This window comes from Bombina bombina, chromosome 2 (assembly GCF_027579735.1).
Source record: "Bombina bombina isolate aBomBom1 chromosome 2, aBomBom1.pri, whole genome shotgun sequence".
Classification (NCBI taxonomy): Eukaryota; Metazoa; Chordata; class Amphibia; order Anura; family Bombinatoridae; genus Bombina; species Bombina bombina.
The window spans coordinates 1,286,104,295-1,286,129,053 of NC_069500.1; the positions used below are offsets into that span (position 1 = coordinate 1,286,104,295).

At 43.4% G+C, this 24,759-nt stretch overlaps 1 protein-coding gene across 2 annotated transcripts in view; it reads left to right on the top strand.

Moving 5' to 3' along the window:
- Positions 1-24,759, top strand: part of LCORL (ligand dependent nuclear receptor corepressor like) — a 675,371-nt gene that overhangs the window by 169,605 nt on the left and 481,007 nt on the right. For both annotated transcript variants that reach the window (XM_053704102.1, XM_053704103.1), the window contains exon 3: positions 8,074-8,153. In XM_053704102.1, coding sequence (XP_053560077.1) covers positions 8,074-8,153 — 80 coding nt within the window. The remainder of the gene's footprint in view (positions 1-8,073; positions 8,154-24,759) is intronic.

Sequence of the window (24,759 nt, forward strand, 5' to 3'; positions counted from 1 at the left end):
GGAGATTGAACGCTTGATTTTATCAAAGCGCGGTTTCTCCGAGTCAGTCATTGATACCTTAATTCAGGCACGAAAGCCTGTCACCAGGAAAATCTATCATGAGATATGGCGTAAATATCTTTATTGGTGTGAATCCAAGGGCTACTCATGGAGTAAGGTCAGGATTCCCAGGATATTAACTTTTCTCCAAGAAGGATTGGAGAAAGGATTGTCGGCTAGTTCCTTAAAGGGACAGATTTCTGCGCTGTCTATTCTTTTGCACAAGCGTCTGGCGGATGTTCCAGACGTTCAGGCATTTTGTCAGGCTTTAGTTAGAATCAAGCCTGTGTTTAAACCTGTTACTCCACCTTGGAGTTTAAATTTGGTTCTTAAAGTTCTTCAGGGGTTCCGTTTGAACCTCTAAATTCCATAGATATCAAACTTTTATCTTGGAAAGTTCTTTTTTTGGTAGCTATTTCCTCGGCTCGTAGAGTTTCCGAGTTATTTGCCTTACAATGTGATTCTCCTTATCTGATCTTCCATGCAGATAAGGTAGTTCTGTGTACCAAACCTGGGTTTTTACCTAAGGTGGTATCTAATAAGAATATCAATCAGGAGATTGTTGTTCCATCATTGTGTCCTAATCCTTCTTCAAAGAAGGAACTTCTATTACACAATCTTGACGTGGTTCGTGCTGTAAAGTATTATTTACAAGCTACTAAAGATTTTCGTCAAACATCTGCTTTGTTGTCTACTCTGGACAGAGGAGAGGCCAAAAGGCTTCGGCAACCTCTCTTTCGTTTTGGCTAAGAAGTATAATCCGCTTAGCTTATGAGACTGCTGGCCAGCAGCCTCCTGACAGGATTACAGCTCATTCTACTAGAGCTGTGGCTTCCACATGGGCCTTTAAAAATGAGGCTTCTGTTGAACAGATTTGCAAGGCGGGGACTTGGTCTTAGCTTCATACCTTTTCAAAATTCTATAAATTTGATACTTTTGCTTCTTCGGAGGCTATTTTTGGGAGAAAGATTTTACAGGCAGTGGTACCTTCCGTTTAAGTACCTGCCTTGTCCCTCCCTTCATCCGTGTACTTTAGCTTTGGTATTGGTATCCCACAAGTAATGGATGATCCGTGGACTGGATACACCTTACAAGAGAAAACATAATTTATGCTTACCTGATAAATTTATTTCTCTTGTGGTGTATCCAGTCCACGGCCCGCCCTGTCATTTTAAGGAAGTTTTTTTTTAATTTTAAACTTCAGCCACCACTGCACCCTATGGTTTCTCCTTTCTCTGCTTGTTTTCGGTCGAATGACTGGATATGGCAGTTAGGGGAGGATCTATATAGCAGCTCTGCTGTGGGTGATCCTCTTGCAGCTTCCTGTTGGGAAGGAGAATATCCCACAAGTAATGGATGATCGGTGGACTGGATACACCACAAGAGAAATACATTTATCAGGTAAGCATAAATTATGTTTTTATCGACCTCGGAAGGATGAAAGGCAGAGTGGACCTTGCCGGGGATCGAACCTGCAACCCTTGGGTTGCTACAGAACTCGGCCACAGTGCCTTAGCATGCTGAGCTATCTGTCCGGCCAGCGGTCTCAATCTCTACGCAAGCTGCCCCCATGTACCAGTTTGACAGGGGTTAATACTTTTCCACATGACTTTCCAGCTCAATTACAGTCGGTAGTCTCAGCTGCTCTGAGTGCTATGCCAATTGCGGGAAAGAGAAAGATTAATCATATGTCCTCTGATTCTGGGACCAGTAATTATATAGCAGCTGCGGTGGCCAGTAATTTGCAACTTTCTGATGACGATTCTTTGGTCAGCTCTGAAGGGGAACTATCATCTTCTAACTCCTGAGTCAGTACAGGATTTAGATTCAAAATTAAACACTTGAGATATTTACTTAAGGAGGTATTAGACTTCAGATTAGTAGTACAGCTGCATAACTCAATACAAATACCACAAAGTCCCGCATGTTTAGATTACTCTCAAATGAGATAACAGTTTACATTTCACAGTCCAGAACGAAGAGATAAGTGTAACAGACCATTAGCATTATACTGGTGATCTGGCCTTATATATATGGTAAATGGAAAGATCTTACCTGTTCATAAAGGTAGATGGTCTTTCAAGTCGTAACTTCGATGTCATCCTTCTCATTTGCTGCAATAAGTATTACTTTTCTCTTGTAAGATGTATCGTGTCCACAGATTAATCCATACTTATGGGATATTCTCCTTCCCTACAGGAAGTGGCAGAGAGAGCACCCACAGCAGAGCTGTCTATATAGCTCCTCCCTTAGCTCCACCCCCAGTCATTCTCTCTGCCTGCTTAACTGCTAGGAAGGGCAAAGTGAGTGTGGTGACAAAAATGTTAGTTTTTATTTTCTCAAGCCCAAATCTAATTTCTCTGCCTCTGACTGCTTGGAGATTGAACGCCTGATTCTATCAAAGCGTGTTTTCTCTGAGTCTGTCATTGATACCCTGATTCAGGCTAGAAAGCCTGTCACCAGGAAAATCTATCATAAGATTTGGCGCAAATATCTTTGTTGGTGTGAATCAAGGGTTACTCATGGAGTAAGATTAGGATTCCTAGAATTTTGTCTTTTCTCCAAGAAGGATTGGAGAAATGATTATCAGCTAGTTCCTTAAAGGGACAAATATCTGCTTTGTCTATTCTTTTACACAAACGTCTGACAGATGTCCCAGACGTTCAAGCGTTTAGTCAGGCCTTGGTCAGGATCAAGCCTGTATTTAAACCTGTTGCCCCACCATGGAGCCTAAACTTGGTTCTTAAAGTTCTTCAAGGGGTTCCGTTTGAACCTATGCATTCCATAGATATTAAGCTTTTATCTTGGAAAGTTTTGTTTTTAGTAGCTATCTCTTCAGCTGGATGAGTTTCTGAGTTATCTGCTTTACAGTGTGACTCACCTTATCTTATTTTCCATGCAGATAAGGTGGTTTTACGTACCAACCTGGATTCCTTCCTAAGGTTGTTTCTAATAGGAATATCAATCAGGAAATTGTTGTTCCTTCGCTGTGTCCTAATCCTTCTTCAAAGAAGGAACGTCTGTTGCACAATCTTGATGTGGTTCATGCTTTAAAGTTCTACTTACAAGCAACCAAAGATTTCCGTCAAACATCTTCATTGTTTGTTGTCTATTCTGGTGAGCGGAGAGGTCAATGCTATGGCTACCTCTTTCTTTTTGGCTGCATAGCATCATCCGTATGGCTTATGAGACTGCTGGCCAGCAGCCTCCTGAAAGAATTACTGCTCATTCTACTAGAGCAGTGGCTTCCACATGGGCTTTTAAAAATGAGGCTTCTGTTGAACAGATTTGTAAGGCGGCGACTTGGTCTTCGCTTCATACTTTTTCCAAATACAATTTTGATACTTTTGCTTCTTCGGAGGCTATTTTCGGGAGAAAGGTTCTACAAGCAGTGGTGTTTAAGGTCCCTGTCTTGTCCCTCCCTTCATCCGTGTCCTAAAGCTTTGGTATTGGTATCCCATAAGTATGGATGAATCCGTGGACTCGATACATCTTACAAGAGAAAACAGAATTTATGCTTACCTGATAAATTTCTTTCTCTTGTGATGTATCGAGTCCACGGCCCGCCCTGTCTATTTAAGACGGGTAGTATATTTTTATTTAAAAAACTTCAGTCACCACTGCACCCTATAGTTTCTCCTTTTTCTTCCTAGCCTTCGGTCGAATGACTGGAGGGTGGAGCTAAGGGGGAGCTATATAGACAGCTATGCTGTGGGTGCTCTCTCTGCCATTTCCTGTAGGGAAGGAGAATATCCCACAAGTATGGATGAATCCGTGGACTTGATGCATCACAAGAGACATTTTATCAGGTAAGCATACATTCTGTTTTTTTTAAGTTGACTTTCGTCCATCCTAAGGGCCTAGTCTCTGATGCTTGTGTGTTCTCCGATGTAAAGCCCCGTAGTGAGACATCTGAAAGTTGGGGAGCTTGGAAGGTTATATTCAAAGCCTTTGAGATCATTTCCAGGTCTTCCAATGATTTGTAGGTGATTGTTGACCTTCATGTGCAATGTGTAGGGTAAAGGGGAAGCCCCATCTGTATTTAATTTACTTTTCTTGAAGCACTTTAGTAATGAAGCTGACCTCCTTGCGTTTCTGAACCATGACAAGGCTCAAGTCCAAATATACTTGAAGACGATGATCCAGGTAACGAATGGTCTGAGATTTTCTAGCTTGTTGCCAGATCTTTTCTTTGTCGGTGAAGCACAGAAACTTCAGTATGATGTCTCCAGGCGAAAAGTTTGAGGAGGGTCGGGGTCTGAGTGCTCTATCCAACTCTATTTCTGGAGCCTGGGGATCTTGAAGAAAGAATTTTAAAGAGTCCTTGCAGATAGTGATACATGTCTTTGAATGTGACGATCTCCGGTATGCCTCTAATTTGCAGGTTATTGCGTCTCCCCCTATTGACCTAATCCTAATTTTTATCTTGTAGGGTTTCAATTTGTGAACTAGTAACTTTGGCGTGTGTAGAAAGATTGTCATACAGCGAGTTAAGAGAGTCTTGCGACTCAACATATTCAATGCGATGTCTCAGGTCCTTCATGTCCCTTTTCGTGTTGTTCAGTTGTGATTAAGGGTTTAAGGGCATCAAAGTCTGCTTTAGTAGGCAGGTTAGCAATATTATCTTTGAGCTCTTGAACATAATCTTCAGACATAGAAGCTGTTAAGGGTGGGTATTCTGTAGAGCTTTTTGAGTTCTGTGTATGCTCCGACATGTTCTGTGAGGAGGAATCTGAGCTTTGAAAAAAGCTACTTACAGATTTTAAGTTTGTGGATTGATTTTTCTGAAGTTTATCAGATTTAGGAGGCCTTCTGGACATTATTTACCTGAGTGAAGGATCCAGCAGCAGCGAGTAGTAAGTTAGGTCGAGAGTAGATGGAGCGTCATGACCCGATATGAAATATCTGAGGTATTTTGCATGTGTATTCACGTGGAGAATAGCCATATAAGGTCATGGCCAATTTGTGCTGCTTATTCTGTGTATCTATAACGGCTGGAAATAGTAGGGCTGCTGTGGCTTTAGGCGGAAACTTGTGATATGTAGCTATTTAGTAGTGCACAAGATTTGGACTGTTTCCACATATTAAACATGCCAGACATCTTGTACTTAGGTCTGTGGATTTATATTAGTAGCTGGTTTGGGTTCGGTTACCTACATTGCAAACGTTGGGCAAAGTGATTAGTGCTAGTAAAGCCTGACTGGTAGGCCGCTGTTGTGCAGTTTCTAAATATCCAATCACTACTTTTTTAAAGCAGTCAGTTTAGAGTAGGTTAGTGCCTTTTAGAAAGTTGTGGCAGTTTAGGAAGGATTATACCTGTAGTGCTGTTCTGGCAGCTTGGTTGTCCTCTGCATATAACAGGTCTTTATCAGCGTGAGTGCGGTCTGTTTAGAGCCAAGATGGTGGAAGGTGGAGATAGATTTCCAGAAAAACGGCTGATATGTGTCATAGCAAGATCCGCTCCTGAGCTGTTCTGTGCTTGAGGCAGTAAGGACCTTGAGGATTCAATTTGGGTCAAAAGTAATGGTTTCCATCCCTTAAAGGTTTGAGAAGTCCCACGCTAGCACAGAGCTTTAGACGCCTGCGTCCATTCACCAGCACGGCCAGTCTCAGCCCCCATATGTGCTTAAAGTTTTATTAATACTTCTGTCACTTACAGGCAAAGAAAATAGTAATTTTTGGTAATATTTTTAAAATTTTTAAAAAAATAATAATTGTCCTGTTTGTTAGGACAAAGTTACACAGACAATTAGTAAGTAATGTCCTGAAATGGAATACATTGGGAAACAGGTACAAGCAATAGTTAACTGAAGAAAGCTATACAAACCAGTATAGCTGATGTTCAGGTGCAAGTTCAGACAGACAAGAGCCAAGTACTGAAAGGCCCACTTCAGGGCCAAGGACAGCAGTGCTTATGTCTGAGCTAAGCAAAGGACATGCCCTCTCCTGGGCAAAGCAAAGGGAGAGCCCATTTCTGGGCAAAGCAAAGGAATACAAGGTGCTGTAGTTAGTACCTTATTGCTTGTTGTACCTACTTGTTTGTCCTGAGCTGGGAAACTGCCACAGGGCAAGGTAAGTCCAAGGTTCTCAAACATATATTCGATGCACTGTAATTCCCCCATCTTTACTATCCTTTTTTTGCCTCCACTCCCTTGTAAACCTCATTCCCCAAGGTTCACTTAAGGTGGATGCCAGAGGATCGGAGGGGCATCTGCCTTGAATCCCCCAGGCGGAGACAAAAGAAATGTGCGCACACACACACATTCTTGTGTGTGTATTTATATATGTATATATAGATATTGTAGATACTCAGTGCTGTGCTTATAAACCTAGAAAGTCCACAAGCAAAGTGGATATATGGTAAACCGTGATGTGCTGGGTCTTTACTATTATGCGGGCTGCAGAAACCTCATTTAAAAATTAATACTTAGATTAGTACTCCTGTATCCGTTATTTGACATACCTAGACAGTTTCCAGTAGTAATCAGAAAACTTAAGCTCACCACCTATGTGTGCTGCTCCTAACTGCACACTTGAGGGAAAGAACCTGTTCTCTTTCTGGATCGTCTTGTCTGCTGTCACCGCTACTTGGCTTACGTTACAGGATCTGTACTGTTCAGGGTTTGCTGCACGCTCCTCTCACAAATCCAGTCGCTGTGTTGAGTGAAATGTTACAGTTCTGGTTCAACCCACCACAATTCATGGTAGATTTGCGGGCAATGAGCCATACCTGTGACGTGGAAAGAAGGCCAAACTACTCCATACAGGAACTGGGGTGCAGAAAAAGGCAGCAGGTGTTCAGGACCAATTTGTTAAAATTTTATAGATTTGGCTGTAGCAGAAGGCAGTTCTTTTGCCGAAAGGTTGGAGAGAGGTACAAGAATAGGTTTCTGCAGGCAAAAGTGATGCATTGTGGAGGTTCTTTGCAAGTTTGGGGCTGCATTTCTGCAAATTGAGTTGGGGATATGTTCAGAATGAATGGTCTTCTCAATGCTGAGAAGAACGGGCAGATACTTATCCATCATGTAATTCCATCTGATTGGCCCCAAATGTGTTCTGCAACATGACAATGACCCCAAACATACAGCCAAAGCCATTAAAAAATTAACTTCGGTGTAAAGATCAAAGGAATCCTGGATGTGATGGTATGGCCCCACAGAGCCTTTATCGATTCTGTCTGGGATTACATAAAAATGGTTTGTTCACAAAGATATTTGGAACAACGTACCTGATGAGCTGTTTTAAAAAAACTGTGTGTAAGTCTCTTTTCCACAGAAAAGTTTGCCAGCTGGGTGGCATTCTGAAGTAGCCGGATGGCGACGGTGTAATATTTTCGAATATATATAATTTCCTGCTATCCAAAGCACAAATTAATTGCATAATTTAACATAAATGTATTAGTGCAATGAAATTGAACTTTTTTTAATATTGGCTAATTTTAGCTTAATGTTGGCTACATTTTTAGCCGGGTTTCAGTAAAATCAGCCGGGTGGTGCCTCCGCTAATATATAAACTATTAAAGGGACACTGAACCCAAATTTTTTCTTTTGTGATTCAGATAGAGCATGAATTTTTAAGCAACTTTCTAGTTTACTCCTATTATCAAATTTTCTTTATTCTCTTGGTATCTTTATTTGAAATGCATGAATCTAAGTTTAGATGCCGGCCCATTTTGGTGAACAACCTGGGTTGTCCTTGCTGATTGGTGGAAAAAATCCATCCACCAATCAAAAACTGCTGTCCAGAGTTCTTAACCCCAAAAAGCTTAGATGGCTTTTATTTCAAATAAAGATAGCAAGAGAGCAAAGAAAAATTGATAATAGGAGTAAATTAGAAAGTTGCTTAAAATTGCATGCTCTATCTGAATCACAAAAGAAAAAAAAAAGCATTCTTACTTTTACAGCATTTTTCACATCTGCGTAAAACTTTTGCACACATATATACACACACGTAATCTTATTTGTAATTTTTTTTTTAATTCTATTTTGTTAAAACTATATATATTTTTTATTTTTATCTTTCTATCTTAATTAGACTGTGAACCAGAAGAACTAGTTGATTGGTGTGTGGATGATAAATGTTCGTTATGTTGCCTACGGAAAGATGCTGTTTGTGTAAGTATTACTATTGCAGTTTTTGTCTCATGGTTGTGGATTGAACTGTCTTTATATATTTTACTCCATTGAGATTGATATGGATTTTAACCCTGTAAAGCCTGACCAATGAAATTGTCCAGTCAGAGAGCAATTGGGATATGAGCAGTTGTAGCTAATCCATATGCATATATTTCCAAAATTATCCAGGATGGTTTCTGTGCTGATAATCCAAAACTCCTGTTTTTTTTTTTTATACTTAAACTGCATTAGACTGTTGGTAGTTGCTTTATGATATGGTAAATATTATTTATTTTGAAAGGAGGTGAGAGTCCACGAGTTCATTACTTCTGGGATTCAACTTCTGGCCACTAGGAGGTGGCAAAGATTCTCAAAAATACCAAGAGTGTTCTGTCCTTCCCACCTCACTGATTAGCCAGTTTAATCTTTGCCTCCTCGGAGGACAGTTAAGAATTGAGGTTCTCCAGATTCTTTGTGGAAAGGGGAGCTCACCAGAGAGAGAGCTGTTACAGAAAGACAGAGGGGATATTGGAGTATATGGTAGTGAGTGAACCAATTGCTCCCAGTGTAAGAGTTGTTGCAGGGAACAGTCCCCTAGCTTCCACCTTTTGGGTCTGTTGACATGCTCTCTAATGGTAGCTGTAATTTCAGCTGTGTGTAAGTACAGTGGAGTGGGTGCAGTTCAGGTAAGTACTTTAACCACTTAAGACTATATGAGATATAGTAGATCAGGCGAGGGATGATTTTGCCTTCTATTATAGGCTGACTCGCCTTCGGGTTCTTTTAAGACATGTTTTGGCAATGTTAGAGGATCCCAGTCCTAGTGGGCAGAGGGATCCGAGGCCTTAGAAGCTGGATAGCAAAATGGATATGACGTTAAGGGATGAAGCCAATCTCCTTATCGTCTTCATTTTATTTTATATTTGTTTTTCGGTTCAATTTCTGAGCTTGGGTGAATGGGGCCTCTACTCGGCTGGTCCTGTTGGCGTTCACCCGATGGGTGTTGCCTTTCATTTTATTTGTGATCCGGATGGATGTGTTCTGTTTTTTTTCCCCTTAAGCTCAGGTCTGTTAGAATGTTCTTCTCTGGAACCGATGCTTGCGACTAGTGGTCGCATGGGCACTCCCTTGGGAGTTGCACACGTGTTGAATATAGAATTTTTGTTTCTAGTTCATTTATCGATCCTTCGGTACAAATTTTCTTGCACCTTGAACAGTTCCAGAGTGTCTTTATATCAGGCTGGTACTGGTCGGGTGCTTTTTCAGCTTTTACCAGGGTTCATGTTACCTTTGGGGTGCTAAGGATGCCTCTAGGCCTATTCTATGGACTCCGGGCTCGGATATTACTGAAGTATGAGGCCTGTGGTTTACATGCAACTACTCCGGACGGATGGTTGTGCCTACCACTCTAAGGGTGGTTGGTTCAGGCTACTCGCCTGAGCTATGATTTTGCTTCTTGCTGATGACTCTAGGTTCTTCAGGTCCCCGGGGACTTATTATTTCCATTAAATGGAAGTTGGGAGATGTGTGTGACCTGTTTGGTCTGGTGTGATGGGTGATTAACATTTGGTTTTCACTCGAGGTTCTTCCGGACACTGTCTCTTTAGCCTAGTGCGCTTTTTCTTGTGATGGCAGAGAATCATCTTTCCCCACTTTTGGGGGGATGATCTGTTCGGGTGTACGTGCATGTTTTCCCTTGAATTTTTTTCCCTTGAATAATAGCTTTTTCAAGCTCTGTCGTCTATTCCATCTAATACCCTCGGGCCTTTGACATTCGGGTGTGTTGCGTCCTCGATGTTATGGTAGCCTTGGGGCTTGTTAGTAGCAGTGTCGAGGTTGGGTACATTGGGCCGCCCTTCGAGGGTCAGGCAGTTGTCCTTTTTTTTCCTTGATACTCCGTTTGGGGTTTCGTGGGTGGTGCCTTGCGTTACTTTTCTGAGATGGCGAGCTGGACCCTGGGTTATCATTTTCCTTCGGGTGTTGATGTTACCCTACCTGTTTGTGTATCATGTGTTGCCGCTTGCCTACAAGATTTCTTGCGATCCATTGCACTGGGGGCTGATTCTCAGACTGTTCAGGAGTCCTTCGTGACTCTTGGGTTTGAGGCTATCTAGATTGCAAAGTCTACGGACTTTAGAGGTGCGCTCCTCCTTGGAGGAGGCAGTTTAAGGTTCACTCGGAGATTGGATCTTTTGCTCATCCATTGTTGAGAACCCTGGCCTTGGTCTATGTCTCTCCATGGATGGGTGTGGATGGTTGGGTTCACACTTGATGTTGTGGTCCCGTGAGCCCCCTTCGTAGGGGCTGGGGCTTTGTGAGGGATGCCTTTCTGACTGTGGCTCAGGCTTTAGGCCTTTCTGACGGGACCCTACCCGTCTTCTGGTGCATTTACGATGTTCCTGTGGACTCCAGGTGCTTTTCAACTGGGTTAGCCATGTGGCCGAGGGGGTCTCGCCTCTATGGAAGTTTTTTTTTCCGTTGTTCATTCTCTTCTCTTCCAGAGTAGGGTTTGGGTTCTCCAGGTTTGGATTTACCTTAGTATTCGTGAAGTGCTGGGGGTCCTTAGTCCTGCCTTGCAGGTTTTTTTTCCCTTCCTGTGTTTCAGGTTCCTGGGAGGGGAGATGTGATATAGTGTCTGGTTCCTCAGTTCCTGCAGCAGGAGGCTGAGGGTGTTCTCCCATGGGGGCTTCTGCTACATGTATCCAATATATGGATGCTGAGGTTTTTTGGGGGGGACTTCTTCCCTTGGGAAGTGTGCCCTTTTTTTGCTTACGACTACGTGTAGGGGGTTTCGTACCCGTGCACAATATTTCTCCTGATTCACGGTAGCATGCTGTTTGTAGGGGACTTTGTTCCTCGTTGATCCTCTCCTTCCTTCCTGTAGTCTGGGACTCTTGTCTTCGGTCCTTTGACTAGCCTTTGGGTTGGGACCGTTATCCCGGAGGGAAGGTTAGGGATTTGTTACTCTACACAGGGTTTACCGTTTTCTGCTGTTGGCCTTTCCTTTGAGGAAGGACTTTGGATGTCCTTTCTACCGGCGTCTGGTGCCGGGAAGAGGCGCTTTTTGGAGCAGCTATTCGGTGGGCTGTACACACTTGGTGGTTTGCAGTTGGAACCATCCACAGCGATTTGCTTAGTGATGGTGTATCCAGTTACAGCTACTTGCTTTTGTCTGGATGCTATCTAGCTTTACGTGCCTTTTAGGAGGTTTGAGTTAGCGATAGGATCAGTCTTCTTTTTGGAGGCTGGTCTTTTGAGAGTTCCTGTTCAGATGGCTTGAGTTTCTCTGGGAGAGCTCTGTTCTAGCTGCTGGAATATTTATCCTGCTTTCTCTTGTTAAGTGTATCCAGTCCACGGATCATCCATTACTTGTGGGATATTCTCCTTCCCAACAGGAAGTTGCAAGAGGATCACCCACAGCAGAGCTGCTATATAGCTCCTCCCCTCACTGCCATACCCAGTCATTCTCTTGCAACTCTCAACTAAGATGGAGGCCGTAAGAGGACTGTGGTGTTTTATACTTAGTTTATTTCTTCAATCAAAAGTTTATTTTTAAATGGTACCGGAGTGTACTGTTTATCTCAGGCAGTATTTAGAAGAAGAATCTGCCTGCGTTTTCTATGATCTTAGCAGAAGTAACTAAGATCCTTTGCTGTTCTCACATATTCTGAGGAGTGAGGTAACTTCAGAGGGGGAATAGCATGCAGGTTTTCCTGTAATAAGGTATGTGCTGTTAAAATATTTTTCTAGGGATGGAGTTTGCTAGAAAATGCTGCTGATACCGAACTAATGTAAGTAAAGCCTTAAATGCAGTGATAGCGACTGGTATCAGGCTTATTAATAGAGATACATACTCTTATAAAAGTGTATTTTAAAACGTTTGCTGGCATGTTTAATCGTTTTTTTACATATGTTTGGTGATAAAACTTATTGGGGCCTAGTTTTTTCCACATGGCTGGCTTGAATTTTGCCTAGAAACAGTTCCCTGAGGCTTCCCACTGTTGTAATATGAGTGGGAGGGGCCTATTTTAGCGTTTTTTTGCACAGCAAAAATTACAGACACAGACATCCAGCTTCTTCCTGCATGATCCAGGACTTCTCTGAAGGGCTCAAAAGGCTTCAAAAGTCGTATTGAGGGAGGTAAAAAGCCACAGTAGAGCTGTGGCAGTTGTGACTGTTTAAAAAACGTTTTAGTCATGTTATTCCGTTTTAGGTATTAAGGGGTTAATCATCCATTTGCAAGTGGGTGCAATGCTCTGCTAACTTATTACATACACTGTAAAAATTTCGTTAGTGTAACTGCATTTTTGCACTTATTTCAAAATTTGGGAAAATTTGTGTTTCTTAAAGGCGCAGTAACGTTTTTTATATTGCTTATAAAATTGTTTTAAAGTGTTTTCCAAGCTTGCTAGTCTCATTGCTAGTCTGTTTAAACATGTCTGACACAGAGGAACCTACTTGTTCATTATGTTTGAAAGCCATGGTGGAGCCCCATAGGAGAATGTGTACTAAATGTATTGATTTCACCTTAAACAGTAAAGATCAGTCTTTATCTATAAAAGAATTATCACCAGAGGGTTCTGTCGAGGGGGAAGTTATGCCGACTAACTCTCCCCACGTGTCAGACCCTTCGCCTCCCGATCAGGGGACGCACTCTAATATGGCGCCAATTACATCAGGGACGCCCATAGCGATTACCTTGCAGGACATGGCTGCAATCATGAATAATACCCTGTCAGAGGTATTATCTAGATTGCCTGAATTAAGAGGCAAGCGCGATAGCTCTAGGGTTAGGAGAGATACAGAGCACGCAAATGCTGTTAGAGCCATGTCTGATACTGCGTCACAGTATGCAGAACATGAGGACGGAGAGCTTCAGTCTGTGGGTGACATCTCTGACTCGGGGAAACCTGATTCAGATATTTCTAATTTTAAATTTAAGCTTGAGAACCTCCGTGTATTGCTTGTATTGCTGCTCTGAATGACTGTAACACAGTTGCAATTCCAGAGAAATTGTGTAGGCTGGATAGATACTATGCGGTACCGGTGTGTACTGACGTTTTTCCTATACCTAAAAGGCTTACAGAAATTATTAGCAAGGAGTGGGATAGACCCGGTGTGCCCTTTTCCCCACCTCCTATATTTAGAAAAATGTTTCCAATAGACGCCACTACACGGGACTTATGGCAGACGGTCCCTAAGGTGGAGGGAGCAGTTTCTACTTTAGCAAAGCGTACCACTATCCCGGTTGAGGACAGTTGTGCTTTTTCAGATCCAATGGATAAAAAATTGGAGGGTTACCTTTAGAAAATGTTTATTCAACAAGGTTTTATTTTACAGCCACTTGCATGCATTGCGCCTGTCACTGCTGCTGCGGCATTCTGGTTTGAGGCCATCCAGACCGCTCCATTGAATGAAATTATTGACAAGCTTAGAACGCTTAAGCTAGCTAACTCATTTGTTTCTGATGCCATTGTTCATTTGACTAAACTGACGGCTAAGAATTCCGGATTCGCCATCCAGGCGCGTAGAGCGCTATGGCTTAAATCCTGGTCAGCTGACGTGACTTCAAAGTCTAAATTACTCAGCATTCCTTTCAAGGGGCAGACCTTATTTGGGCCTGGCTTGAAGGAAATTATTGCTGACATTACTGGAGGCAAGGGTCATACCCTTCCTCAGGACAGGGCCAAATCAAAGGCAAAACAGTCTAATTTTCGTGCCTTTCGAAATTTCAAGGCAGGAGCAGCATCAACTTCCTCCGCTTCAAAACAAGAGGGAACTGTTGCTCATTCCAGACAGGCCTGGAAACCTAACCAGTCCTGGAACAAGGGCAAGCAGGCCAGAAAGCCTGCTGCTGCCCCCAAGACAGCATGAAGGAACAGCCCCCTATCCGGAAACGGATCTAGTGGGGGGCAGACTTTCTCTCTTCGCCCAGGCGTGGGCAAGAGATGTTCAGGATCCCTGGGCGTTGGAGATCATATCTCCGGGATATCTTCTGGACATCAAAGCTTCTCCTCCACAAGGGAGATTTCATCTTTCAAGGTTATCAGCAAACCAGATAAAGAAAGAGGCATTCCTAAGCTGTGTGCAAGACCTCCTAGTAATGGGAGTGATCCATCCAGTTCCGCGGACGGAGCAAGGACAGGGATTTTATTCAAATATGTTTGTGGTTCCCAAGAAAGAGGGAACCTTCAGACCAATCTTGGATCTAAGAATCTTAAACAAATTCCTCAGAGTTCCATCATTCAAGATGGAAACTATTCGGACCATCCTACCCATGATCCAAGAGGGTCAGTACATGACCACAGTGGACTTAAAGGATGCCTACCTTCACATACCGATTCACAAAGATCATCATCGGTTCCTAAGGTTTGCCTTTCTAGACAGGCATTACCAATTTGTAGCTCTTGCCTTCGGGTTGGCCACTGCCCCGAGAATTTTTACAAAGGTTCTGAGCTCACTTCTGGCGGTTCTAAGACCGCGAGGCATAGCGGTTGCTCCGTATCTAGACGACATCCTGATACAGGCGTCAAGCTTTCAAATTGAAAAGTCTCATACAGAGATAGTTCTGGCATTTCTGAGGTCGCATGGGTGGAAAGTGAACGTGGAAAAGAGTTCTCTATCACCACTCACAAGAGTCTCCTTCCTAGGGACTCTTATAGATTCTGTAGAGATGAACATTTACCTGACGGAGTCCAGGTTATCAAAACGTCTAAATGCTTGCCGTGTCCTTCATTCCATTCCACGCCCGTCAGTGGCTCAGTGCATGGAAGTAATCGGCTTAATGGTAGCGGCAATGGACATAGTGCCATTTGCGCGCCTGCATCTCAGACCGCTGCAATTATGCATGCTAAGTCAGTGGAATGGGGATTACTCAGATTTGTCCCTTCTACTAAATCTGGATCAAGAGACCAGAGATTCTCTTCTCTGGTGGCTTTCTCGGGTCCATCTGTCCAAGGGTATGACCTTTCGCAGGCCAGATTGGACGATTGTAACAACAGATGCCAGCCTTCTAGGTTGGGGCGCAGTCTGGAACTCCCTGAAGGCTCAGGGATCGTGGACTCTGGAGGAGAAACTCCTCCCAATAAATATTCTGGAGTTCAGAGCAATATTCAAGGCTCTTCTAGCTTGGCCTCAGTTAGCAACACTGAGGTTCATCAGATTTTCCGTCGGACAACATCACGACTGTGGCTTACATCAACCATCAAGGGGGAACCAGGAGTTCCCTAGCAATGTTAGAAGTCTCAAAGATAATTCGCTGGGCAGAGTCTCACTCTTGCCACCTGTCAGCGATCCACATCCCAGGCGTAGAGAACTGGGAGGCGGATTTTCTAAGTCGTCAGACTTTTCATCCGGGGGAGTGGGAACTCCATCCGGAGGTGTTTGCTCAACTGGTCCATCGTTGGGGCAAACCAGAACTGGATCTCATAGCGTCTCGCCAGAACGCCAAGCTTCCTTGTTACGGATCCAGGTCCAGGGACCCGGGAGCAACGCTGATGGATGCTCTAGCAGCTCCTTGGTTCTTCAACCTGACCTATGTGTTTCCACCGTTTCCTCTGCTCCCTCAACTGATTGCCAAAATCAAACAGGAGAGAGAATCGGTGATTCTGATAGCGCCTGCGTGGCCACGCAGGACCTGGTATGCATACCTAGTGGACATGTCATCTCTTCCACCATGGACTCTGCCTCTGAGGCAGGACCTTCTAATACAAGGTCCTTTCAATCATCCAAATCTAATTTCTCTGAGACTGACTGCATGGAGATTGTACGCTTGATTCTATCAAGGCGTGGCTTCTCTGAGTCAGTCATTGATACCTTAATACAGGCTCAGAAGCCTGTCACCAGGAAAATCTACCATAAGATATGGCGTAAATATCTTTATTGGTGTGAATCCAAGAGTTACTCATGGAGTAAGGTTAGGATTCCTAGGATATTGTCCTTTCTCCAAGAGGGTTTGGACAAAGGCTTATCAGCTAGTTCTTTAAAAGGACAGATCTCTGCTCTGTCTATTCTTTTGCACAAGTGTCTGGCAGAAGTTCCAGACGTTCAGGCTTTGGTTAGGATTAAGCCTGTGTTTAAAACTGTTGCTCCCCCGTGGAGCTTAAACTTGGTTCTTAAAGTTCTTCAGGGAGTTCCGTTTGAACCCCTTCATTCCATTGATATTAAACTTTTATCTTGGAAAGTTCTGTTTTTGATGGCTATTTCCTCGGCTCGAAGAGTCTCTGAGTTATCTGCCTTACATTGTGATTCTCCTTATCTGATTTTTCATTCAGACAAGGTAGTTCTGCGTACCAAACCTGGGTTTTTACCTAAGGTGGTTTCTAACAGGAATATCAATCAAGAGATTGTTGTTCCATCATTGTGTCCTAATCCTTCTTCAAAGAAGGAACGTCTTTTGCATAATCTGGACGTAGTCCGTGCCTTGAAGTTTTACTTACAGGCTACTAAAGATTTTCGTCAAACATCTGCCCTGTTTGTCGTTTACTCTGGACAGATTAGAGGTCAAAAAGCTTCGGCAACCTCTCTCTCCTTTTGGCTTCGGAGCATAATACGCTTAGCCTATGAGACTGCTGGACAGCAGCCCCCTGAAAGGATTACAGCTCATTCTACTAGAGCTGTGGCTTCCACCTGGGCCTTTAAAAATGATGCCTCTGTTGAACAGATTTGCAAGGCTGCGACTTGGTCTTCGCTTCACACCTTTTCAAAATTTTCAAAATTTGACACTTTTTTGCTTCTTCGGAGGCTGTTTTTGGGAGAGAGGTTCTACAGGCAGTGGTTCCTTCCGTTTAATCCTGCCTTGTCCCTCCCATCATCCGTCTACTTTAGCTTTGGTTTTGGTAATCCCACAAGTAATGGATGATCCGTGGACTGGATACACTTAACAAGAGAAAACATAATTTATGCTTACCTGATAAATTTATTTCTCTTGTAGTGTATCCAGTCCACGGCCCGCCCTGTCCTTTTAAAGCAGGTCTAAATTTTAATTAAACTACAGTCACCACTGCACCCTATGGTTTCTCGTCTTGTTTCGGTCGAATGACTGGATATGGCAGTGAGGGGAGGAGCTATATAGCAGCTCTGCTGTGGGTGATCCTCTTGCAACTTCCTGTTGGGAAGGAGAATATCCCACAAGTAATGGATGATCCGTGGACTGGATACACTACAAGAGAAATAAATTTATCAGGTAAGCATAAATTATGTTTTTGCTGTCTCCGCCTATCTAGCCTCCAGATCTAGATATGTTATGGAGCATCAGGGTCTCATGAATTTCCTGGAGTACCTTAGGGTATGGTATGGGATTGGGGACATGAGGTGTTCCTAGAGTCCTTTTGAGGACATGTTCCCTGTGTATGGATCCTTCTTTCTCTTGTTAAGTGTATCCAGTCCACGGATCATCCATTACTTGTGGGATATTCTTCTTCCCAACAGGAAGTTGCAAGAGGATCACCCACAGCAGAGTTGCTATATAGCTCCTCCCCTAACTGTCATATCCAGTCATTCTCTTGCAACTCTCAACAAAGATGGAGGTAGTAAGAGGAGAGTGGTGTATTATAGTTAGTTTCTTTCTTCAATCAAAAGTTTATTATTTTTAAATGGTACCGGAGTGTACTATTTCATCTCAGGCAGCATTTAGAAGAAGAATCTGCCTGCGTTTTCTATGATCTTAGCAGAAGTAACTAAGATCCACTGCCGTTCTCACATATGTCTGGGGGTGAGGTAACTTCAGAGGGGGAATGGCGTGCAGGTTATCCTGCAATAAGGTATGTGCAGTTAAAATTTTTCTAGGGATGGAATTTGCTAGAAAATGCTGCTGATACCGGATTAATGTAAGTTAAGCCTAAATACAGTGATTTAATAGCGACTGGTATCAGGTTTATTACCAGAGATACATACTCTTATAAAAGTGCAATATTAAACGTTTGCTGGCATGTTTAATCGTTTTTATATATGCTTGGTGATAAAACTTATTGGGGCCTAGTTTTTTTCCACATGGCTGGCCTGATTTTTGCCTAGAAACAGTTTCCTGAGGCTTTCTACTGTTGTAATATGAGTGGGAGGGGCCTATTTTAGCGCTTTTCTGCGCAGCTAAAATTACAGACAGAGACATTCAGTTTGCCTCAGCAGTTCCCTGCATGATATAGGACATCTCTGAAGGGCTAAAAAGGCTTCAAAAGTCGTGTTTGAGGAAGGTAACAGCCACAAGAGAGCTTTGGCAGTTGTTGTGACTGATTTTAAAAACTTTTTTTCATTGTTATTCCGTTTTTGGTATTAAGGGGTTAATCATCCATTTGCATGTGGGTGCAATGCTCTGCTAACTTGTTACATACACTGTAAAAACTTCGTTAGTGTAACTGCCTTTTTTCACTGTTATTTCAAATTTTGACAATTTGTTTTTCTTAAAGGGACAGTAACGTTTTTTATATTGCTTGTTAACTTGGTTTAAAGTGTTTTCCAAGCTTGCTAGTCTCATTGCTAGTCTGTATAAACATGTCTGACACAGAGGAAACTACTTGTTCATTATGTTTTAAAGCCATGGTGGAGCCCCATAGGAGAATGTGTACTAAATGTATTGATTTCACCTTAAACAGTAAAGATCAGTCTTTATCTATAAAAGAACTGTCACCAGAGGGTTCTGTCGAGGGGGAAGTTATGCCGACTTACTCTTCCCACGTGTCGGACTCTTTGCCTCCCACTCAAGGGACGCACGCTAATATGGCGCCCAGTACATCAGGGACGCCCATAGCGATTACTTTGCAGGACATGGCTGCTATCATGGATAATACCCTGTCAGCGGTATTAGCCAGATTGCCTGAAATTAGGTGCAAGCGCGATAGCTCTGGGGTTAGACGAGATACACAGCGCGTAGATGCTGTAAGAGCCATGTCTGATACTGTGTCACAATATGCAGAACCTGAGGACGGAGAGCTTCAGTCTGTGGGTGACATCTCTGACTTGAGAACCTCTGTGCATTGCTTGGGGAGGTGTTAGCTGCTCTAAATGACTGTGACACAATTGCAGTGCCAGAGAAATTGTGTAGACTGGATAAATACTATGCAGTGCCGGTGTGTACTGACGTTTTTCCAATACCTAAAAGGTTTACAGAAATCATTAATAAGGAGTGGGATAGACCCGGTGTGCCGTTTTCCACCCCTCCTATTTTTAGAAAAATGTTTCCAATAGACGCCACTACACGGGACTTATGGCAGACGGTCCCTAAGGTGGAGGGAGCAGTTTCTATTTTAGCAAAGCTTACCACTATCCCGGTTGAGGACAGTTGTGCTTTTTCAGATCCAATGGATAAAAAATTAGAGGGTTACCTTAAGAAAATGTTTATTCAACAAGGTTTTATTTTACAGCCCCTTGCATGCATTGCACCTGTCACTGCTGTGGCGGCATTCTGGTTTGAGGCCCTGGAAGAGGCCATCCATACAGCTCCATTGACTGAAATCATTGACAAGCTTAGAACACTTAAGCTAGCTAACTCATTTATTTCTGATGCCATTGTTCATTTGACTAAACTAACGGCTAAGAATTCCGGATTCGCAATCCAGGCGCGTAGGGCGCTATGGCTTAAATCCTGGTCAGCTGACGTGACTTCAAAGTCTAAATTACTCAACATTCCTTTCAAGGGGCAGACCTTATTCGGGCCTGGTTTGAAAGAAATTATTGCTGACATTACTGGAGGTAAGGGTCATACCCTTCCTCAGGACAGGGCCAAACAGTCTAATTTCCGTGCCTTTCGAAATTTCAAGGCAGGTGCAGCATCAACTTCCTCTGCTTCAAAACAAGAGGGAACTTTTGCTCAATCCAAGCAGGCCTGGAAATCTAGCCAGTCCTGGAACAAGGGCAAGCAGGCCAGAAAGCCTGCTGCTGCCTCCAAGACAGCATGAAGGAACGGCCCCCTATCCGGCAGCGGATCTAGTAGGGGGCAGACTTTCTCTCTTCGCCCAGGCGTGAGCAAGAGATGTTCAGGATCCCTGGGCGTTGGAGATCATATCTCAGGGATGTCTTTTGGACTTCAAAGCTTCTCCTCCACAAGGGAGATTTCACCTTTCAAGATTATCTGCAAATCAGATAAAGAAAGAGGCATTCCTACGCTGCGTGCAAGACCTCCTAGTAATGGGAGTGATCCATCCTGTTCCGCAGACGGAACAAGGACAGGGTTTTTACTCAAATCTGTTTGTGGTTCCCAAAAAAGAGGGAACCTTCAGACCAATTTTGGATCTAAAGATTTAAACAAATTCCTCAGAGTTCCATCATTCAAGATGGAAACTATTCGGACCATCTTACCCATGATCCAAGAGGGTCAGTACATGACCACAGTGGACTTAAAGGATGCCTACCTTCACATTCCGATCCACAAGAATCATCATCGGCTCCTAAGGTTTGCCTTTCTAGACAGGCACGACCAATTTGTAGCTGTTCCCTTCGGGTTGGCTACAGCCCCGAGAATTTTTACAAAGGTTCTGGGCTCCCTTCTGGCGGTTCTAAGACCGCGAGGCATAGTGGTGGCTCCTTATCTAGACCACATCCTGATACAGGCGTCAAGCTTTCAAATTGCCAAGTCTCATACAGAGTTAGTTCTGGCATTTCTGAGGTCGCATGGGTGGAAAGTGAACGAAGAAAAGAGTTCTCTATCTCCTCTCTCAAGGGTTTCCTTTCTAGGGACTCTTATAGATTCTGTAGAAATGAAAATTTACCTGACGGAGTCCAGGTTATCAAAACTTCTAAATGCTTGCCGTGTTCTTCACTCCATTCCGCGCCCTACGGTGGCTCAGTGCATGGAAGTAATCGGCTTAATGGTAGCGGCGATGGACATAGTGCCATTTGCATGCCTGCATCTCAGACCGCTGCAATTATGCATGCTTAGTCAGTGGAATGGGGATTACACAGATTTGTCCCCTCTACTAAATCTGGATCAGGAAACCAGAGATTCTCTTCTCTGGTGGTTATCTCGGGTCCACCTGTCCAAGGGTATGACCTTTCGCAGACCGGATTGGACGATTGCCAGCCTTCTAGGTTGGGGTGCAGTCTGGAACTCCCTGAAGGCTCAGGGTTCATGGACTCAGGAGGAGAAACTCCTCCCAATAAATATTCTGGAGTTAAGAGCAATATTCAATGGTCTTCTTGCTTGGCCTCAGTTAGCAACACTGAGGTTCATCAGATTTCAGTCGGACAACATCACGACTGTGGCTTACATCAACCATCAAGGGGGAACCAGGAGTTCCCTAGCGATGTCAGAAGTCTCCAAGATAATTCGCTGGGCAGAGACTCACTCTTGCCACCTATCAGCGATCCACATCCCGGGCGTAGAGAAATGGGAGGCGGATTTTCTAAGTCGTCAGACTTTTCATCCGGGGGAGTGGGAGCTCCATCCGGAGGTGTTTGCTCAATTGGTCCATCGTTGGGGCAAACCAGAACTGGATCTCATGGCGTCTCGCCAGAACGCCAAGCTTCCTCGTTACGGATCCAGGTCCAGGGACCCAGAAGCGACGCTGATAGATGCTCTAGCAGCTCCTTGGTTCTTCAACCTGGCTTATGTGTTTCCACCGTTTCCTCTGCTCCCTCGACTGATTGCCAAAATCAGACAGGAGAGAGCATCGGTGATTCTGATAGCTCCTGCGTGGCCACGCAGGACCTGGTATGCAGATCTGGTGGACATGTCATCCTTTCCACCATGGCCTCTGAGACAAGACCTCCTAATACAAGGTCCTTTCAATCATCCGAATATAATTTCTCTGAGGCTGACTGCATGGAGATTGAACGCTTGATTCTATCAAAGCGTGGCTTCTCCGAGTCATTCATTAATACCTTAATACAGGCACGAAAGCCTGTCACCAGGAAAATCTACCACAAGATATGGCGTAAATATCTTCATTGGTGTGAATCCAAGAATTACTCATGGAGTAGGGTTAGGATTCCTAGGATATTGTCCTTTCTCCAAGAAGGTTTGGACAAAGGATTATCAGCTAGTTCTTTAAAGGGACAGATTTCTGCTCTGTCTGTTCTTTTACACAAACGTCTGGCCGAAGTTCCAGACGTTCAGGCATTTTGTCAGACTTTAGTTAGGATTAAGCCTGTGTTTAAATCTGTTGCTCCTCCATGGAGCTTAAACTTGGTTCTTAAAGTTCTTCAAGGGGTTCCGTTTGAACCCCTTCATTCTATTGATATCAAACTTTTATCATGGAAAGTTCTGTTTCTGATGGCTATTTCCTCGGCTCGAAGAGTCTCTGAGTTATCTGCCTTACATTGTGATTCTCCTTATCTGATCTTTCATTCAGACAAGGTAGTTCTGCGTACAAAACCTGGGTTTTTACCCAAGGTGGTTTCTAACAAGAATATCAATCAAGAGATTGTTGTTCCATCATTGTGTCCTAATCCTTTTTCAAAGAAGGAACGTCTTTTGCATAATCTAGACGTAGTCCGTGCCTTGAAGTTTTACTTATAGGCTACTAAAGATTTTCGTCAAACATCTAACCTGTTTGTCGTTTACTCTGGACAGAGGAGAGGGCAAAAGGCCTCGGCAACCTCTCTTTCTTTTTGGCTTCGGAGTATAATCCGTTTAGCCTATGAGACTGCTGGCCAGCAGCCTCCTGAAAGGATTACAGCTCATTCTACTAGAGCTGTGGCTTCCACCTGGGCCTTTAAAAATGATGCCTCTGTTGAACAGATTTGCAAGGCTGCGACTTGGTCTTCGCTTCATACCTTTTCATAATTTTATAAATTTGACACTTTTGCTTCTTCGGAGGCTGTTTTTGGGAGAAAGGTTCTACAGGCAGTGGTTCCTTCCGTTTAAGTTCCTGCCTTGTGCCTCCCATCATCCGTGTACTTTAGCTTTGGTATTGGTATCCCACAAGTAATGGATGATCCGTGGACTGGATACACTTAACAAGAGAAAACATAATTTATGCTTACCTGATAAATTTATTTCTCTTGTAGTGTATCCAGTCCACGGCCGGCCTGTCCTTTTCAGGCAGGTCTAAATTTCAATTAAACTAGTCACCACTGCACCCTATGGTTTCTCCTTTCTCAGCTTGTTTCGGTCGAATGACTGGATATGGCAGTTAGGGGAGGAGCTATATAGCAGCTCTGCTGTGGGTGATCCTCTTGCAACTTCCTGTTGGGAAAGAGAATATCCCACAAGTAATGGATGATCCGTGGACTGGATACACTACAAGAGAAATAAATTTATCAGGTAAGCATAAATTATGTTTTTTTGGATTTGGTCATTGAGACCATGATTCAGGCTCACAAGCCTGTTACCAGGAAAATTTACCATAAGATATGGCGAAAATATCTGTATTGGTGTGAATCCAAAGGCTACTCTTGGAGTAGAGTTCGGATTCCTAGGATTTTATCTTTTCTCCAAGAAGGTTTGGAAAAGGTTTTTATCGGCAAGTTCCTTGAAGGGTCAGATTTCTGCCTTGTCTATTTTGTTACATTAACGTCTGGCAGAGGTTCCAGATGTTTAATCGTTCTGTCAGGCCTTGGTCAGAATCAGGCCTGTGTTCAAACCTGTTGCCTCTCTCTGGAGTCTTAATCTTGTGCTTAAGGTTCTTCAGCAGGCTCTGTTTGAGCCTGTGCTTTCCTTAGATATTAAGTTGTTACCTTGGAAGGTTTTGTTTCTTGTTGCTATTTCTTCTGCTCGTAGAGTCTCTGAGCTCTCCGCTTTACAGAATGAGTCTCCGTACCTTAATTTTCATTCGGATAAAGTTGTTTTACGTACTAAATTAGGTTTTCTTCTTAAAGTATTTTCAGATCTGAACAATAATCATGAGATTGTTCCTTCTTTATGTCCTAATCCTCCTTCTCATAAGGAACGTCTTCTGCACAACCTAGACGTGGTTCATGCTCTGAAATTCTATTTACAGACGACTAAGGATTTTTAACAGTCTTCTGCTCTGTTTATAGTTTTCTCTTGGAAACGTAAGGCGCAAAAAGCTACGGCTACTTCTTTCTTAGTGGCTTACGAGTATTTTTTGCTTCGCCTTTGAAACTGCTGGACAGCAGCCTCCTGTGAGGGTTACGGCTCATTCTAAGAGGGCTGTTTCCTCTTCCTGGGCATTCAAAAATAATGCTTCTGTGGAACAGATTTGCAAGGCTGCAATTTGGTCATCTCTACACACTTTTTCAAAATTCTATAAGTTTGATACTTTTGCCTCGGCTGAGGCTTCCTTTGGGAGAAAGGTTCTTCAAGCAGTGGTGCCTTCTGTTTAGGTTCCCTGTCTTGTCCCTCCCTTATCTGTGTCCTCTAGCTTGGGTATTAATTCCCAATAGTAATTAGATGATCTGTGGACTCACCGTGTCATTAGAAAGAAAACAAAATTTATGCTTACCTGATAAATTTATTTATTTCTTGACACGGTGAGTCCACAGCCCGCCCTGTTTTTGATGACATGGTATTTTTTTTGTTATGTTATAAACCTCAGGCACCTCTGCACCTTGTTGCAGTCGAATGACTGGAGTTGGAGGGAAGGGAGGTGATATTTAACAGCTTTGCTGTGGTGCTCTTTGCTGCCTCCTGCTGGCCAGGAGGTGAATATCCCAATAGTAATTAGATGATCTGTGGACTCACCGTGTCAAAGAAGAAAATTTATCAGGTAAG